The sequence below is a fragment of the Castor canadensis genome, chromosome 9 (assembly GCF_047511655.1).
Source record: "Castor canadensis chromosome 9, mCasCan1.hap1v2, whole genome shotgun sequence".
NCBI lineage: Eukaryota > Metazoa > Chordata > Mammalia > Rodentia > Castoridae > Castor > Castor canadensis.
In genome coordinates, this window is record NC_133394.1 from 124337553 (window position 1) to 124356993 (window position 19441).

At 43.2% G+C, this 19441-nt stretch overlaps 1 protein-coding gene across 5 annotated transcripts in view; it reads right to left on the minus strand.

Annotated features, from left to right (window-relative positions):
- Tbc1d1 (TBC1 domain family member 1) overlaps positions 1 to 19441 on the minus strand; it is a 200594-nt gene that overhangs the window by 119571 nt on the left and 61582 nt on the right. Inside the window, exon 1 of one of the 5 annotated variants that reach the window (XM_020161879.2) lies at positions 13240 to 13343. The exons of the other annotated variants lie outside the window; for them this stretch is intronic. Coding sequence (XP_020017468.2) covers positions 13240 to 13269 — 30 coding nt within the window. The 5' untranslated portion in view covers positions 13270 to 13343. Of the gene's footprint in view, positions 1 to 13239; positions 13344 to 19441 lie in introns of those variants that run through there. 5 annotated transcript variants of the gene reach the window in all.

The window sequence follows — 19441 nt, forward strand, 5'->3', positions numbered from 1 at the left end:
TTTAGACTTTAATGTAATATCAAGTATAACAATAACACAGTGACAATGGCAATACTATTTATTTATTGCTCCCTGGCTTTACCCTAGTTATAAATATTAGGTAGCTTTACTACATTTGTAAAATTCAGATTGTGTCCTAGGGCAAATGATACATCAAAAGCAGAATTGAGTATCAAATATTTGTTCCTGTTTTCACACCTAAAGGAAATCAATCAAAGGTGTACATTCAAAAATGAGACAGTACAAAGTCGTGGGAGAACAAAGCTGTCCAAGTCTCATTCATAACCAGTTCCTAGCCTAGGCTTCTTTCCATCTTTGCCTGCCCAGCTCCCTGCCCCTAAGAAAGAAAAGAGATCTGCTCTTAACACCAACTGTCTCAGCCTCCCAGGGCCATTTACTCGTCATGTACCATGTGGAAGGGAAAGAACTGCAGTTCTCCGATGACTCTAGTTTCAAAATTTACTATTCTCTAAAAATAAATTAGCTAGTAGACTGGAAATGTGAAAAGCAAAACAAAATCACCACATCAGGCACATGCTCATATATGTAAAGTGTTACCATGGATGATGTAAAACTCAGGAAACAACAACAAAAACCAAAACATCCTCAGCTGGTAAGTATCCATGAGTAAACTTGCCAAAAGTTCATGTGAAAAAGATTTAAGGATTTGATTCACCGTAAGCTGGCGATATGGCCTGGATACCAAAAGAATGAGAAGGAACAAAAAGCTAGATCATTAGGAGAAATGCTGTCCTTACATCGAGAGGGTCACAGCCTCCCTTACTGTCCTTGCTTATCAGGCCACACAGGCAGTTTCATTTTTGGCTTTCAGAGACTTTAAAATTAGCAACAGCCAGGTGCTGGTGGCTTACACCTTTAATCCTAGTTACCCAGGAGGCAAAGATCAGAAGAATCAAGGTTTGAAGCCAGCCCTGACAAATAGTTCCCAAGATCCTATCTCAAAAACCCAATACAAAAAGCGGCTCAAGTGGTAGAGAACTTGCCTAGCAAGTGTGAGGCTCTAAGCTCAAATCCCAGTGACACACACACACACACACACACACACACACACACACACAAAACCACCACGTAGCAGCAACAGGATGGTGTGGTATCTGCAAACCCCTAAACAGAAAGACTAGGAGGAGCTGATGGCTTGGGGGAGAGAGTGGGGGTGGGGATCCCCAGAGCAAATCTGGCAGCCAGCAAGAGGCCTTAGCTCTCTTCCTCTAGTAAATGGGAAGGAAAGTGAGACAGTAAGTGATTTGTAACTTGACAGTATCCTATAAATACTACAATTACTATGAGTCAATTAAAAAAATTTTTTTAAATATATATTTAAGGCCCAAAAACCAAGACAGGTACCAGAACCTGTCTCCACCTTCCAGGACGTACTGAGGTGCAGGCCCCACCAGTCACAAGTTTGAAAGCAGTTTGCTCCTGCTCAGCATCTCCACTGGGGAGCAAGGGGACTGACTTCATCTTCAGAGATCAAACTCTTTACAATCAGGAACATTCCTAGAAAACAACACTAAAACCAAGGCCGAGCAGAGATAAAGAGTAGCTGTGGCCTCCAGGAGCACTACTGGGGACATGCCCATGGCTGCCTGTTTCTCCCGTCCAGAAGAGCACTAACGTGTATCCAGAAGCTCCTAGGACTCACTGGAGCTGAACTCTGAGGCACCCACTAGAATCAAGGAACGAGTTTACATTTACAAAGTTGGCACTGTAGTCTCAGAATCCTAACAACATTCTCAAAAGTGACATTTTATTTTGATTTACAAGGTCAAGAAGAAAAAAATAAAACAAAGATAAGCCCTAAGGAGAGGAATGGTAGTGAGATCTTACCAATGTAATTATCTCCTTTAGAATGAAGAATGTAGTAAAATGCTCTTCCACTGCACAGACAGCCTGGGAACAACTGTGTTCTGCTGTCCTCTCTCCTGAGATCAAATAATCCCCCAATGCCAGGAAAGATTATTTCTTAATCTACAACTTGAACTCTGTGAATTCTTTCCTGAATTGACTCAAATTTCCAATCACCTCTTTAAAGAATCACCCAGACTTCAGGCACCTGGACCTTAAAAACATGCAAATCAAACTCATTCTCTTTGACACTAATAGGGTCTTGCTCCTTGTTTGCCATTTCTCCTTCCTCCATCTTTGAGTAGCCATCAGAGTATATGTTCTCTCTCAGCATGAGCCACAAGCAAACTCAAGTGCTGGTCCAGGCCAGCACTTAGCTCAGCCAAACCACAGCAAGACCTCCGCAACCCAACCCTCCTGACCCCTGCATCCATCCATTCTGCTCTCCAGCAACAGCATCATCTTTGGAAAGCACAGTTCTGGTGGGGTCAGGTTCTCCAACCTCCATCAATACACACCCAGGGGACCCTTGGGGTGCTCCAATCCACTCTTGATGCCCTACTTTACTCTGCTTCCCTCCAAGTTCCCTTTTTACCAAACATGCTTCACAGGAATCCTGAGTATCCATCCATTGTACTCCCACCTCCATGTCTTTGCTCATGCAACCTCTATCATCTGGAATGTACTTTCTCACTCCTAGGATGGAAACCTTCAGTCACTCTTTCAGCCTGTCATTTTGTAGATCAGAAAATGAAGCCTAGGACAGTTAGCTAGGGGTCACAGAGCTGGACTGGACAGAACTAAAGAACTGACCCTTCCCAGTTAGGACTATTTTTCTAGACCACACCAGGTCCACATGATCTGCTTTTAATTGGGCTGAAATAGTTTTTGGCGTGGAATTTCATTATTGGGCTAAAACCTCTAAGCCTACCAAATTTAAAAAAAAAAAAAAAAAAAAGGACAGCCAGTGCCCTGTGGGGGGATCAGGTTTGCCCTTTCAAGTTTAGCAAAAAGACTATGAGGGTGTAAAGAGTGTTGGTGTTCACCCAGGGTCTGAATGAAGGGCTTGAGAGCAGAGTCACCCTCTTGCCCTCAGTAGAGGTTCCGGAGGTCTCCACTGCCTCTGTCTATTCAATCAGGATTAAAGAAAACCTGTTTGCTAGAGAGCTAAATATCTACCCCGCCCCCACCACATCCCATCCACAGAAAGTGCTCCAGGACCCTGAAGCCCTTTCCTAACACCCACATCCAATCCATATCTCCAGCTCCCAAACTGAAAACCATGTTTACAATCAGTTCTGATTATCCCTGAGTAAAACCGACAATGAGACTGTAAGGCGGAATTTACTGTATTTGGATTACCCTGCACACCAAGAGATTGCTGGGAGGTCTTAGCACTCCCTGGTAGGACTACTGCGTAACTGCCCTTTGCATAACCTGCCTTCTCCTCTGAGGTCAGGAACCATGTCTACCTCATTCTGCCTACACAGCAGAGAAGCATAATAATGTGTCAAAGTTGACACCGAACTTGGAGAGCAGCAAAATTCTCCGCCAAGAATTCTCACACTGCTGCACTAAATGGTGTGATAACTGCAGAACAATCAATATAGGGTGTGTGCTCTCATGGACTAGCACATTTAAAACAAGCTCTTCCCCTTGAGGGGGTGTGGGGATCCAGACACACAATCTCAGTTAATTTACAGACTAGAGAATTGTGTACATTATTTCAATCACACCAAAATTAAGTGGTACATAGGAAAGGGGAGGGGGATGGATACAAATTCCTATGCATTATATACATGTATTTTTAGAAGTGGGATATATTTTAATGAGTTCCTTCCAGTAACCTAGAAATTCAAGAATATGACTATTTCTGGAACAAGAGGGCAGTTTTGGACATAAATGCATTAGCAGTATTTCATACTTACTAATTAATTTACTAGTAATTAATACACAAGGAGCCACAAACCCATTACTCAAAAGTAGTAATTTTGATTTGTGTTTCTGAGTCAACATTTTTAAGCTTTAGTACTGTGTATTTGGAAAATTACTTGCTTAAAAATAAAAGCCTGACACAATTGAGACCATCACAATAGGCTTGTGTAAATGTCTTTAAACAAATATTGTCTCAAAAATCTTACAGTTTATTTTCACCTAATGACTGGTTTCCTTTGGGTACACCCTGTAAAGAGAACTTCTGTAAAATCCTGTTCTTGGCTAATTCTCTGCCTTTGACCGTCCTACATTTAGAAACTCTACTAAACAAATAAACTTCCTTCCTACTTTAAAGTTTTCCAAAATTGGAGAATGTATGTCTTTGGTTGGCAAACTTCTTTCTAGACCTTAAAAAGCCTTGGCAATGAGCAAATTCTTCACAGTGCTTTGAGAGATGAAGAAGACCAGAAACTGTAGAGCAGCCCCTCCTGTTACCTATTTCAGGGAAGGGGAACATAGGCACAGAGCTGTGACCCAGGGAAAAGTCACTCAGGGACTGCTGGTGGCAGGGGCCAGTGTTAATTCTCTCTACCCCATTTCCCCTTGTCTGATCTAAATGGCTTGTAGCTTTAACGAAAGCATTTTCTTCTTGTTCTGTACTACTTAGGCTTATGTTTAACTCATGCACAACATGACAAAACAACAGATAGAATCTAAATATTACAAGGATTGCCAAGTGATGCAAAGAGCTCTAGCATGGGTCTGAACATCTTGTTTTTTAATCATAGTCATACCTTAGAAAGAGCATTCCCACTTGGGGAGGACTTCATTTTTCTTATCTTTGAGAGCTTGTTTGGAAGTTCTAGCAGGGAGTGCAGCTACTCGTACATAAACCCTTGACGGAAGAATGGTCGTCCTCTATCAGGGATGGTCACTCTCTTGGACCAAGCATGCAGCTTCAGGAGGGACACACATAGAACAGAGAGGGAGGAAGGGGACACCTGCCTCGCCAGCCAGATCAGCCAAATCAACCCTGGTGATCAATGGAGTGACATGTTGCAGCCAGATCACCCTCATGTCCCATTTTTCTTGTCTTTGAAAAGAGGGGCAATGATGATTTGGACAGTGACAACTCATGCTTAAGTCCTTCATCTTGGCCGGGCACTGTTCTAAGAATGTTATGTGGTCAGATCCTCAACAGCCTGGAGGAAAGTTACTTAACCCCCAAAGACACACTGATATTTAGAGAGAGGTAACTTACCCAAGACCATCCCTTCACTCATAACAGGGAGAAAGGGAATCTGCCCCAGGCCAATGATCTAGGGCCTCCCCTCTTTATCAGAGGGGGACCATCTGAGATGCTTAGCCTGACTTGCAGTCACGGAGATGCAGATTTTGAACTACAATCACTCAACACAATGCACTTCATTTTAGAGACAAGAGTTTAAGCTCAGGGAAGAGTAACTTGTTCTAAGATCAAGAGATGCATTGTAACATAAGTCTACGTACCCAGCCATTTCTACACACACTCAGCCAAAGAGAGTTGGACAGTTTACGGTCACTTACATCATCTCACTTGACTCCTAAAGAGACTACTTGATGGGCAGCAGGCAATGGTCATCTTTTCCATGTCACCCGCCAAGGTTACACCGCAAACGTGGCAAAGCTGGACCCCCACCCACACGGTTAACTGCCAGGCTGACGCACTGGTGCACAATCACAGGCAGGAGAAACACCCACCATGCTGGGATTCTCTGGAGAGTCTATTGAGAAGACTGTACATACAGAGAACTTTCCAGATAAACACGGGTGAAACAGGGTTTCACTGCCCTTTGAAAGAAATACCAGAGAATATGGGTAACAATCTAAGGCCCACAAATAAAGACAAGAAAATGAACACTCAGGCTGTCATCACACCAAAACTGACTTCTTCTGGTCTATCATTTAACTGCTCTTAACCTTCTTCTAATCTTGACCTATCTCTGATCTTCCATCAGTGATTTCTCTCTCTTCTCCTTTTTACTTCTCTAACCAAGAACAAAAAATATTTGTCACACTTCCTGATTAGTTTCAACCTTGTATACCTATTTTTAAGAGCAAGTTAGTTGAGGGCTGGAGGTGTGGCTTAAGAAGTAAAGCACCTGCCTACCAAACATAAAGCCCTGAGTCCTGAGTTCAACCCCAGAACTGCAAAAAAAAAAAAAAAAAAGCAAGTTAGTTAACCATTTTATGCCTCTCACCTAATAGAGAAAAAAAGTCCAGTCTCTCAGTGAGATAAGATACTTTTCTAAGCTCTGCCAATCCTGTTTCACATTCTAAACACATACTGTCATCCCCTTGTTACAGAGATAGCATAGCCATAATAGATAAAGCACAAATTTACAGCCAGACAACTCACATTTCAATCTCAATAGCAATGACTTCTGCTATACATCATGGTAACTACAGCTAACAATATATCATATTCTTGAAAAATGCTAAGAGAATGGGTGAACTATTCTCACCACAAAAATGACAACCATATGAAGTAATATAAATGTTATCTAAGTTTAGTCATTCCACAATGTCTATATACTTTTAAACATCAGGTTATACACAGTAAATACATACTAATTTATCTGTCAACTTTTTAAAATACCTATGACAGGTTACTTAACCTCTCTGAACTTCAGTTTCTTCATATTCCTTTCAAAAAATTTAGGAAGAGGAAATAATAACACTAGCCCCATAATTATTTCCAGAACTAAATTATGGAACTTAACTATCCCCAACATAATGGCTGGCACATATTAAGTATTCTGAAATGTAATTATTGCTAGCCATCCGGGGTTGTATTAATGCTAACTGAATTTTCCCCCCTCTTATAAAGGCCCTTTGCAGGTGATGTTTTTCTAAGCAAAATCAGTTTCCCTTATTAGAGAAAAAGAGATACATTGTACATCTACCCCATCTCCCAAGGCTGCCTCCTTGGAAACAGAACTGACTTTGCCCAGTGTCAGGGAGCTAAGCCTCCACAGTCAACTTTTGACAATATCCATTCTCTGCATATTTAGGCCATGCGTTGTTCCTGCACACAGCTCACAGAGCAGGGACTTTCTTTTACAGCACCTTCAACATGTCAAAGGCTCTTCACCCACCCCCAACTCCTGTCAGACTTCCTTTCTTTGCCCATTTCCTTACTGGCACCTTGACTTGAAATTTGCAAGCTTACTCTCAAGTGATTAAAGTATTATGAAATATAATGCACTATTTCAAAGACTTAATTTTTATGTTAGTGGAACATTTTGAAGACAATGCAAACAAATCAGTACGGCAATATTAATGAGGTACCCAAAAACCAGGGGTCAAGGAACTTGAGTTTGAGTTCTGCTATAAAGTAGCTGTATGATCTTGCACCAAATACTTCATTGCTCTGATGTAGAAAAGAACAAATGGGATTACATTCAAAAACTACATTCTGTTTACTCCAGAATCACATGATTAAATTACACCAGAATTACCACCATCCTAGTCACTAATATTGACAGGGTGTACAGGATGAAAGAAAAGGGGCCCTCTTAATAATAATAATAATAATGATGGATTATTACACAACACTGAAAAGAAATGAACTATCAAGCCATAAAAAGACATGAAGAAAATTTAAATGAGTATTACTAAGTGAAAGGAGCCAATCTGAAAAGGTTAAAAACTGCAGGATTCCAACTACATTACATCATCTAGAGGTAAAACTACAGAGACAGTAAAAAGATAAGTGGCTGTCATGAGTTCAGGGGAAAGAGGAGTAAGTAGAGCACAGAAGACTTGCAGGGCAATGAAACTATTCTGTACTATACTATGACAGCTGATACATACTATTATGCCAAACCCACAGAGCTCAACATCAGTGCAAACCTTGGGTTTGGGGGAGAATGATGTATTCACCTGGGTTCATCAACTCGTAACAATGTACAACTCTGGTAGGGGATGTTTGTAATAGGAGAGGCTGCGTGGAAGGAGGGGATGGGGCTATATGGGAAATTCCTGTATGCTCCACTCAATTTTTCTGTGACCCTAAACTGCTCTAAAAAAAAAAAAAAAAAAGTCTGTTTAAAAAAAGAAAGAAAGGGAGACAATGAGTATTTTTCAAATAATAACCTGATTACTAGTGTCAGGCAGGGCAAAATTATACAAGGAGAAAGTGTGAACCAAGGATTTAATTTGATAAACTGAATAGATAACACATAAAAAATTCTTATTTTAAAAAAGGTGCAAGTGTATGCAGTACAATTTTTTTCTTCCACTCCTGTTTCCTAGACACCCAATTTTAAGATCACTATTGATTTTTTAAAAGTTTTATCTCATGGGACATTAATTTCACTGTTATCCTCCCCAAAGAACAAATAACTAATATGAAATCATGGCATTTGTTCTAAAAATATATGAACTCCTATGTCCAGTGATGAGTGTAAGAGAAAACACAGACTGAGAGCCTTGCATCTGTACCGCGTGGGAGCTTACTGGAAATGTACTCTAGGGCTCTATCCCAGACCCACTAAACCACAGCTATATTTCACAAGACAACAGAGTGATTTGTAGGTGCCGTGTAGAAAATCCTGGTTTCACAAAGCTGGAAGGTTAAAAGAGGAGATAAAATAGTCAAATAACTGCCACACAAAGCATTATACAGAATGGACCATAGTGCTCCAAGAGTTTGGAGAGAGATCAGTTTTGGTCCCTCATGAATCTCATTGCCCTGGGGTAAAATGGCAGCTCCTCTGAAGGGGTCTGCATGCCAGAGCATCCTGGTCCCCACTCACCTGACCAGTTTCACCTGTGCTACTCCTTACTGCAGTCTCCCTCCATGTCTCCCACCATGCCCCCTGGCTTTTGCACATTACCCCAACTACCTGGCACAGCCCTTCTGTTACTCTCCACCCTATTTAGTACACTCATCAACTGGACAAATGATTAATCAGAGATGCCTCAGGACAGGGGTGAAGGATGAGAAGCAGTCAGAGATAGAAGAACGAGGCATAGAGACATGGGCTAAGATTGGTTTAGGGAATTTGTCCAGGGAGCAAACCATAACTAGCTTTTTATTTTCTCATTGTGAGAGCTGCCCCAGACTGGATTCTATTGTGGATCAGGTGAGGTTTCTACCTCCCCTTTCTTCCACCATCTCTTATTAAGACCAGCCAATACTCACATTATTGATCCTCTAAGCACCTAGAGCTTCCAAAGCCCAAAGACAGGCTGCCCCACTACCACCCAGAAGTGCTCAGGACAGCTCTGCTGAAATCCTGGGTAGAGTTACACCAGCCTTGCTTAGCAGAGGCAGCAGATTTTTCAAATTCAAGGAATGGTTTGACTATGACATTAAGGAGTTCTTCCCCCTTTATTAAACTCAAACAAGTAATTAAATGTAGCATAAGGACACAGAAAAAAAATTTAACTTTTTCCAAATAATCCATCACATTAACCTTGGCCACACCTCAAGCACAGACCAACACAGGACTGACTTCAAGCAAGACAGAACTGTTGCCTAAGTAAATATACTTGTAGGAGACAAATTCACACCTTACAGGAAGGCTACTGTCCTGTGTGCTGGAAACAGAAAGGCAAGTCCAAGTGGCAGGGGCACCCATGGTGGAATGCTCCAGTCTGCAGGAAGCCTCAAAGGTAAACAAACAACCCTGGAGTCAGGATAGGACTGTGCCTGCATGCTGGGGTTAGAAACAGCATCACAGGTATTCCACATTTAGAAGAAATTAGTTGCCCAATCACTTGAACCATTCTCAGACAAACAAGAGGAGAGCAAAGCCACTGGTCACATCATATCAGAAGATAAAGAACAATAATGAGGCCACTCATGTTCCTTCCTGACTACCCAAGTCCAAGCCATCACCTCCTAATAGAACCACAACAGCCTTCCTCTTGAGTGGTTCCCCTGCTTCCATACAAAATATCTATCAGCTGATGTCACCCCCCACTCCCTTTCAAATCCTCTAATGTCTTCCCACTGCACTTAAGCAAATCCCAGCACAGACTGTGCTATAGAGCCCCAACCCACTGGCCCACTCCCCTGTACAACTCAGGGCTGTCTCTCTGCTCCCTTTCATTGTGCTCCAGCCAGCAGGGCCTTCTTCTGTAGGGACAGTGCTTAGTACCCTCTTGCCACTCAGGTGAAATGCCAACCCATACTACCAAATCCCCAGTCATTCTGTATGCTTTTCTTCCCAACACTGACCACCATCTAAAACTACCTTGCTTATCTGCTTGCCTGCTCTTTTGCTGTCTCTACCATCTACAATGTGAGCACCATAAAAACCAGGAACTCTTCTGCCTGTTTGTAGCTAAACCCCCAGCTTGTACACCGAAGGTGCTCCCTAAATATCTGTTGAATATATGTGTTATGTGACACATTGAATGAGTGATGGCTATAAACCTATGTCTTAGGCAATGCCAAATAATGGAAAAATTGTTTTACATAAAATATTAATTAGCAATCAATTACTTGTTTTGAAAAAAGCTTCATTCTCTAATGCATTTTTAAACATTCAGCTTGTAAAACTTCAGAGTGTACATTTTTAAAGAATAAACCTATTGTGCAAAAGGAACTAAGTTCCTCCAGGGCACAAGTAAGGTTCCCAATAATCACCTGTGGATAAACAAATGAGCACTGGAAAATGACTTAATACACAGCAGAAACCATATGACAATGGACTTGGAACTTGAAACACAGTAAGTCTGGCTATATTTAAAATTTGTTGTCCTGAGATACTAGCACTAATCTTAGGCACAATCTTCACGGGCAGGTGCAAATCCAAGAAAATTCAGAAAGTTACCCAACAGTTCTACAGTTAGTTTTTCACTAACAGATCCATGTCTCAAAGCTGCCAGGCTATTGGAGACATCTTCAGGCTTAGTATAAAAATCAGAGCTTGAGACGTTCCTCTTTATTTGTATGTAATCTGTGTCCCCAATGATAGACTCCTGAAGAAACTGCACTTAATGAACGCCCAGGCCCATTGGAGATGCAACACTCACCTGCCCTAATGTTTCACATCATGTCCAATTTAAAACAAAAAAAAAAAAAGTGCATTTTTTTCTTTCTCTTTTTTCTAAACAGAAAATCTCTTTAAAAATAAAACCTTTTCCTGCCTTGGCTTTATTTCTACATTATGAAATTGCCCACCCTATACATTCGATATTCACACAAGAAAAACAAATTCATGCTCAGGTGTCCACCTGCATCAACAGATGCCCACTCCCCTTCTCCTTCCCTACCAGTTGTTGAGGTGCAGCTGCAAAGGTCAGAATGGAAAATAAATCAGCTGAGTAGCTGGATGTGCTGGTGCTGTGAGGCCTGGGCTTGATGCATGTGTGTTCTTAAAGAGGTATTTTAAAATCAAACAAAAATGCACTTCAGAATTATCTACATTTTGTGAGTTACCTATGACTGTTGTCTAATTTTAGATCATTCCCTAGGTTAGAGTATAAAATGTGTTACTAACTTGTCTCTTCACTATACACCAAACAGGCCCTATAAAATATCACTCTTATTTTATCAAAGGATAATTTCATATTTCAAGTTCCCAAAATAACAATTTCAGGATTGATTTATAATGACCATACCAGCTAGAAGAAATATAAAATAAATATATTGTTTAAACTTATGTGACAGCTCTAGATAATATTACTCCAAAAACATTTAGTAGGTTTTTAAGCTATCAGCATACAATTCAATTATATAAGCTCTTCAAATGTACTGCCACTTGGAGACGGGTGACAATCTTCATAAAGGCCCCTGAACTTTTTGCAATGTCTTGCACTGTGCCTCCATATCAAAGTAAACAGAAGTCCATCTCACTCCTATAGTGAATAACAACTTATTAAAGACATTCTGGAAAAGTGAGCAAAAGTTAAAAACAGATCTTTAAAAGCACAAGCAGACCCTTGACTATTCTTTATGCATTTTGGAATAAAACAACTCAATGAGTCTCAATTCTTTTTTTCTCCCTCTGGCCTTACAGTACAAGCTCACCAACACAAAAGCAACCCAATTCCTCAGCCTACTGAGGTTTGAATTCAGGGTTTTGTGCTTGCAAAGCAGGTATTCTATCACTTGACCCACACCTCCAGTCCATTTTGCTCTAGTAGTTTTGGAGATGGGTCTTGTGAACTATTTGCCTGGGCTGGCCTCGAACCTCTAGCCTCCTTATCTGTCTCCTAAGAAGCTAGGACTACAGTGTGAGCCAATGGCACCTGGCTTTCTGAATGACTTTTTAAACTACATAGAATAGTTTTTAAATGTTAGCATGATTTGTAAAACCTGATTCTTCAAACCAGAAAATGTGGGCATTATCAATTTATTTTTCACTATAAAACTAACATCAGAATGATTCAAAACTTTTCTGAAAGTCATCTTGCTTTACCACTGGCTGTGTCTGAGGATGAGATTCTGGTGAGGGTTCAGAGACTAACATTACTTCAGTGCCTATTGTAACTAGTGTTCACTAGTTTCTGCGTCTCCAACTATCACTTAAATTATAGGTGGAGCACATCTGCTCACAAACAGGTATGCATAAAAATGTAATTAGGAAAAAAACCCTCTAATAGCCTCACACCACAACTAGAGAGATAGCCACCACCTGATTATTACTTATAAAGGGGTCAGCGAATGACTAACGGGTTCTCTTAACCTGAGTTTATTACTCACCCTGCCATCTGCCCGCGGGCAGCAGCCCCACTGAAGGGGCAGCCAGGGGGCGTCCCGGGGGTGGGCACAGGATGCCCTACTGACGCCCATCGAGTCTTTAAAGGTGCTAAGGATGCGGGGTCACACCACCAACACCTGGGGTCCCGGAAGTGAGTAACAAGAACTCTCTTACGGTGCTCTCCAGCGAGAGGGAACCCTAGAAATGTACGCCAAACCCTGGGCTCAGCCGTAGTGGAGTGGCCTGGATTTGTAACGCTCGGGTCTGAACGCGGAAACGGTCCAGAAATAAAACTTTGTGGCAATAGAAAGAAAAAAGTACCCTTAACTCGCAGACCTCCCAACTTGCCCTTGAAAACACGGGGTTAAAAAGGAAAGGCAGACACCCTCAGCGACCCGTCCCCGCCATCCAGGCATCAACTCGCAGCAAGGGGGAATGGCGACACAGGACGCGGGGGCGCGGGCGACACGCCAGGCGCCGACACCAGGTCTCGGCGACCAGCTTCAGTGTCCCCTCCTGGGAAAGGAGCGCCACGCCACCCCCGCCGGTGTGCGCACGGGGCAAGCAGAAAATGAATGGAAAGGGAGTGACCCGGCCGCGCTGGCCGCGGTCCCCGGGCTCCGAGGCGCCCCCCGCCGCACTCCCGGTCCCGCCGAGCGCCGGCCCGACGGTTACAGAACCGCGGGCTCCGCAGGGCGGTCCGCTCTGGTAACGGGCGCTGGCCCGCGCCGCCGCCTACCTTGGCCACCCAGCTGAACAATGGTGACATCGCGGGTCGGGCGGCGGCCTCCTCGCCCGCCGGCTCCCGCTCACTCGCGCCGCCGGCCCGTGGGCCCGCGGGCGGCCGGGGGCGGGCTCGGGGCGCGGCGGGGCGCCGGCATTCTCCCCCCGCGGTGGTGGCGGCGGTCAGACTGCGGCTCCGCCCCGCTCGTCACCGCCAGAGAGCTCGAGCCCGCGGGGCGGCCCCGCTGAGAAAGGGAAGTGGGCGGGAACAGCGCTGGCGGGGGCGTGGCCTCCGGGGTTTGGCCACGCCCCCCGGCCAGCGCGCGGCGGGAAACTGGGACCCCCTCCTGCTTGTTGCCCGGGTTGTGCAGGAAACTGGCGGCTGGGGGTGCGACTACGCAGGCCTCGCGGGTGTGTCTTCCAATGTTGAGATAGCTAAGGTCTCTCTCTCTCTCTCTCTCTCTCTCTCTCTCTCTCTGAGATTTGATTTACAAACCGCAGAGTTGGAGCGAACACAAAGCCCGCCCAACTTTCCAGGGGTGACCCCACCCCCAGCACGCTTCTTCCTAAACGCTGAGGATGTTAGTGACAAAAGGGCCAGTGTTTCCCAGCTCCTAACACCTTTATGTAATCAGAGGTGCTTTTCTTGGCGTCATAAAACTCAGCTACTGAGATGAGAAATGGGGCAGAGGCAAAGAACCTTCGCTTCTAACTAACCTGAGAGATTTCATCACTTTTCTTCTGCTCCTCCCCCATCCCGGGATGATGATGAGGCAGGTGGTCAGTTTATGGCTACAAAGGTTAAACTGGGTTTCTAACCGTCACTCCTGAGTTCCACGTTAAGGAAAAAAAAAAAGTTCAAAGGTCTAATAGCTGATGGGTGATGTATGTGTCAGTCAAAACTACTCACTGAGTTCCTGGACCAACCGGCCAACCCAGCCCACAAATCCGGCTTCTTTAACTTTTTTATATAAATAGTGCGTTATCTTCACCATGGGCATGTAGGATATTTTGATGTTTTTCCCTAAGTATCTGAGTGTAATGGGTGTATTAGTTATCTATCGCTGCATAACAAATTACATCAAAACTGAGCAGCCTACAATAACAATTTCTATGGATCAGAAATCCAGGAACATCTTAGCTGGGTGTCTGTGGTTCATGGTCTCTCCCAGGGTTCAGTCAAACTGTTAGCTGGGGCTGCATTCATCCAGGACAGGATGGGACTGAAGGATTCACTCCCAAGCCAGGTTGCATAGCTGTTGCCAGGATTCAGTTCCCTATTGGACTCAGGGCCTCAGTTTCTTGCTGGTCCTTTTCATAGGGTTGCTCAGTTTGCATCCCCTAGCACAAGTGCTCTGAGAGAGCACCTGTCCAAAAAGGAAGTCAGTCCTTTTATAAATTAATCTCAGAGGTGACACCCTAGCGTTTCTGTGTTTTGTTTCTTAGAAGCAAGAAAAAAGTCTGGTCCACATTAGGGGAGACTACACAAGGCATGACTATCAAAAGGAGAAACCCATGGGCATTGGGGCCGTTCTTTTCCCCTTCCTGGTGGATTGCATAGGAAAGACACAAACCACAAAAGCATGGGGGAAGCCGAGAGTAATATTCCAACAAATGGGTAATTGAAAAGGGCTTTAGGAGCCTCTTAGGCAGTGCTGCTCATTCTTTTAAGTAGTGATGTTCTAACATCACTACTTCACTAAGAAGTGGAGGAGTGCTTTGCAGCTATGTAACCAAATCTCCCTATGACCACATCACTTTCTCAGGCAAATAGGTCAAGCTAAGAGCTCCATTAAAGTGAGAAGCTTCTGACCTCATGACCTTACTACTGGTCCACGGACCAGCAACCTTGGCATCAGCTGGTAATTCGTTAGAAATGCAGAATCTTGGACCAAAACCTAAACCAGGATTTCTGAACCAAGATCTTCGTTTCTCCATGTTTCCTGGTGTAATATTATATGTATTTTTTGGCTTTTATCCATGGTCCCTGATTCATAACCCTCTCTCCAAGGCAGCTCATAGAAACTGAAATTTTTTCTTGCCCAGAGAAGGCTATACAAATTCTAATCTTCCTTCACCTTTCTTTCTGTCTTGGACCTGGCCATAAAAAGTTTTCTGATCTACTCTGGTCCAACAGCAGATCGTAAACCTTCCTCATTCCAGAGGAATATGGTCCTCATTCTGGAGGAAGGAATACTGCAGAGAAAGGATAAAAAGAATGGCAAAGTAAACAGGTTTTGTTTGTTTGTTTGTTTGTTTGTTTTGGCGGTACCAGGGTTTGAACTCAGGGCTTAATGCTTGCTAGGCAGATACACTACCACTTGAGCCACTCCATCAGCCCCAAGTACACAGGTCTTGCTAGGTTTCCCCACCCAGTCTATGAGCAGTCATGGCTATGCAGTGAGGTCTCCATAAAAAGCGAAAAGGACAGGGCTGGAAGAGGGATTTTTCCAAAAGCTGCTAGACAGCAGAGTGCCTAGAGAGGTCCTGGGAGCTTGGAGTCCCTTATTCCATACCCTCCTCACTCTGTGCATCTGTTCATCTGTATCCTTTGCAATGTCCTTTATAAGAAACTGATACATGTGTTTCCCTGAATCCTCTGAGTCATTCAAGCAAATGAACCAAACCTGAAGAGGGGACCGTGGGAACCCTGATTAATAGGTGAGTCGAAGCACAGGTAAAACAATCCAGGACTTGCAAACTGGCATCTTAAGTAGGGGGGACAATCTTGGAGACTGAGCCTCCACCTATAGGATCTGACATCATCTCCAGGTAGCCAGTGTCAGAACTGAACTGAATGACAGGACCCCATACTGGTGTCTGCTGCTATAGAGCCATTGCTTGCTTGCTGGTAGGAAGAAACCCCCACACTTGAGATCACAGACGTCTCCTGTGTTGATTGTGGCATTATGAGAGTGGAAGAAAAACAGGCAGCTTGTTTTTTCTAGACACACCTGGTGACTAGTTTGCACATTAAACTTTAGAAAGCACTAGTATATGAGATTCATTGACATTGGTCTTAAAAAAAATAATGATAGCAAATTACTGACCAAGAGCCCCTTAAGAAAGCAGCTCAAGTGAAGTTGGGATGGTATGAACTAGCTTAGCTAGAGAGAGTTCTGTTGAAATGGATGGACAGCACGGATCACACTGGACAAACTGGACCATGACAGATGTCACTATACACCATCATGCCAGCTCCCAAACTAAGTTCTCTAAAAAAATGCCCGGAACCTTGAAGCAACTATGGGGAAAAGATGAGGAGCCCCCAGAATTGGCAAACAAAGCTTGAACTTCTGCCACAGAAGATAAGGAAGCTACAAAAGAGATTATACTAAATTTAGAACAACAAAAAACTATCTCTTAACTGGGGACCAGTAGCTCGCACCTGTAATCCTAGCTACTCAGGAGGCAGCGATCAGGAGGATTGGGTTTCGAAGGCAGCCCTGGCCAAGTAGTTAGCAAAACCCTATCTCAAAAATACCCAACACCAAAACAAGCTGGTGGAGTGGCTCAAGTGGTAGAGCACCTGCCTAGCAAACATGAAGCCCTGAGTTCAAACCCCAGTACCACCAAAAAAACCCACAAAGCTATCTGAAACTAGGCAGAGTGGTTCATGCCAGTAATCTCAGTTACTTGGGAGCCTGAGGCAAAAGGATCATGAGTTTGAGGCCAGCATGGGCAACATAGCAAGACATGTACACACCCCTTCTCAAAAAAAAACCTACACTCCTTACAAAACCTAAAACCTGAATGTATCGATTATAAGGAAAAAGTATACAGATGAGGGTAATAAGGACATGAAGGCTTCGTTGTTTAAACCTGGATCCAATCCTCCCTACGTGCGCATCCAGGATAGAGGCTCATGCAGACCCTCATTTAATTTGGCTAAAGGTCACGTACTAAAAGGTACTGAAAGAAGACTTACAGAGCTTTCCCTCTGAGCCAGATCTCCCACTGTGCTCCAGGAGTGTGCAGAATCACTCCTTTCATGAGAAGGCAGGGGCCTTTACACAGGGTGGACTTGACAGAAACTCGTGGAGTTTTAACATCAACATCAAGTAATTTTAGCAACACATGAAAGGTCCTATTTTAATTTGCTGGCAATATGTAACTTAGCAGTCACACTACACAAAGAAATTCTCTGTTACAATCTGGAATTTCATTACAGGGAAACTTAACATCAGACAATCTACCTAATGCTACGCTCAAAGAAAACAATTTTCCCTACGATACTCTTCCTCCTATCTGGAAACTGAATCCTTCCCCAAGAAACTGTGCCTTCCCCCATGAAAAGACTGTACAGACAGGGCAGCAGGAATTTTTAGCAGCTCCCAAGTGATTCTAATGCAGCCAGAATGGGAAACTCTAGACACAGCATCATGACTTGGACACTGAAGATTCCCAGCCCGGACTGTCCAGAGAGTCACCTGTAATGGAGGGGGTCCGATGACTTGGCTGCTATGGGTAAAGGTCACATTCCCAGTGACCTCAAAGGAAAGGTAGGTCATACAGATGTGTAAAGAGGTGTGAAACAAGAAAGAATAAATAAGGAATGCATGTTGGAGAATGTAAACTCTTATCAAAACACTCCACCCAATCAAGCAAAATTTATCAGTTAACTGAATTCAGCCAGGTAGTTCAGTGCTGGTGTTTACATCTGGGTTTACTTAAAGCTTCAATCAGATGTATGAGATATATCATACACAAGTGATTCTATCAGCTGAGAACATTATGAAGGAAGGAAGGACAGAAGGAAGGAAGGAAACTGTTGTCCTGTGAAGAGAAATAGGCTATTCAAGTAAGACTGCAGAGCTCTAAAGACCACTGTCCCTACAGAAAATCCAAGGCCACAGTCTTTCTAAACTACTTTAAAAGAATGCTTTAATGTCTTGTCATCTCAGTTTTCTGAGAGGTTAAGAGAAGACTTGAAAAGGGGGAGACCCCAAGAACTAAAAGAGTGGCTTTCTCCTAAACCTGGTCATACTCTACTCCCAAACAAAGACCATCACCCCCACCCCCCACCCTGTGTTTCACCAAGTTCCTCCTTGGAGCAAGGGAGCAAGAAGCAAGAACAGAAAACATCCTGAGAGTCCAGGAGATGGCAGACAGGTTGTCCTCCTCAAAGGAGGAGGGCATGGAGGCGGAGAAGCACGTAAAGCATGACCTCATTCAGCCAGCTCATTTTTCCCCACCCCAAGATCTGGTTAAAAATAGAGCCATTGTAATACTAACTCTACAAGGAAATTCAACAGAGTTTCAAGTGAATCAGAATCACTTGGCAACTGATCAGTAATTTCAGTTCACAGATATGAATATGTATTATCCTCTATTGTGTAAAGCGGTCCTTGCAGGGAATAAGGAAAGTGAGTCAGACCTAAATCCTGCCCTCAAGGGGCATAAAGGGTGGCTGGAAAGAGTGAAAAGTGTCATGCTGAAACTTCCAAGAGTTCCCATAGAAGGGAAAATAACATCAGGTTGAAAAAGAAGAAAGGACTTCCTGGCTGGAAGACATGGGGCCCTTTACAGATGGTGTGAACACTGAGTAATAGAGTGGGTTTTCCTGCAAAAAAGAAGCAACCAGGACACAGGCTTGGAGCATTCCTATCCATCTCTGGAAATCGGACTTACATAGGAGCAGGTAACATAAAAATGAGCTTACATGGTGAAGCGAGCACTTTAGTAAGTGGGAGTTTGGTGATATAAATTTGTTTGAAAAAAAAATTTTTTTTTTGGCTAAGGAGAATATCAAGTCCAGAAAACCCTAGACTGAAAAACGCCTCTGTGTGAATTGTATGCCCATGGTCCATCTTGACCTCCCTTTCTGAGACAACCCACTTTCAGTCTCTATTCTAATAAACTTTATCACTGTCACTAAAAAAAAAATGAAGGAAATGGACACAGATCAACATTTCATTTCTTTTCATAGTTAAATAGTATTCTGTCCATCCATGGATGGACACAGAAAACATTATGCTGCTTGAAATATGCTAGTCACAAAAAAAGACTCCATTTATTTGAAATGTCCAAAATAGGCAAATCTATAGAGATTAATGGCTGCCCAGGACTAGAGGAAGGAGAAGAAAATGGAGAGACAGCTAATGGGTACTGGATTCCTTTTTGCAGTGATGAAAATGTTTTGAAATTAGATAGTGATAAGTGTTCTATAACTTTGTGGATATATTAAGAATTGAAATCTTATAGTATGTGAATCATAT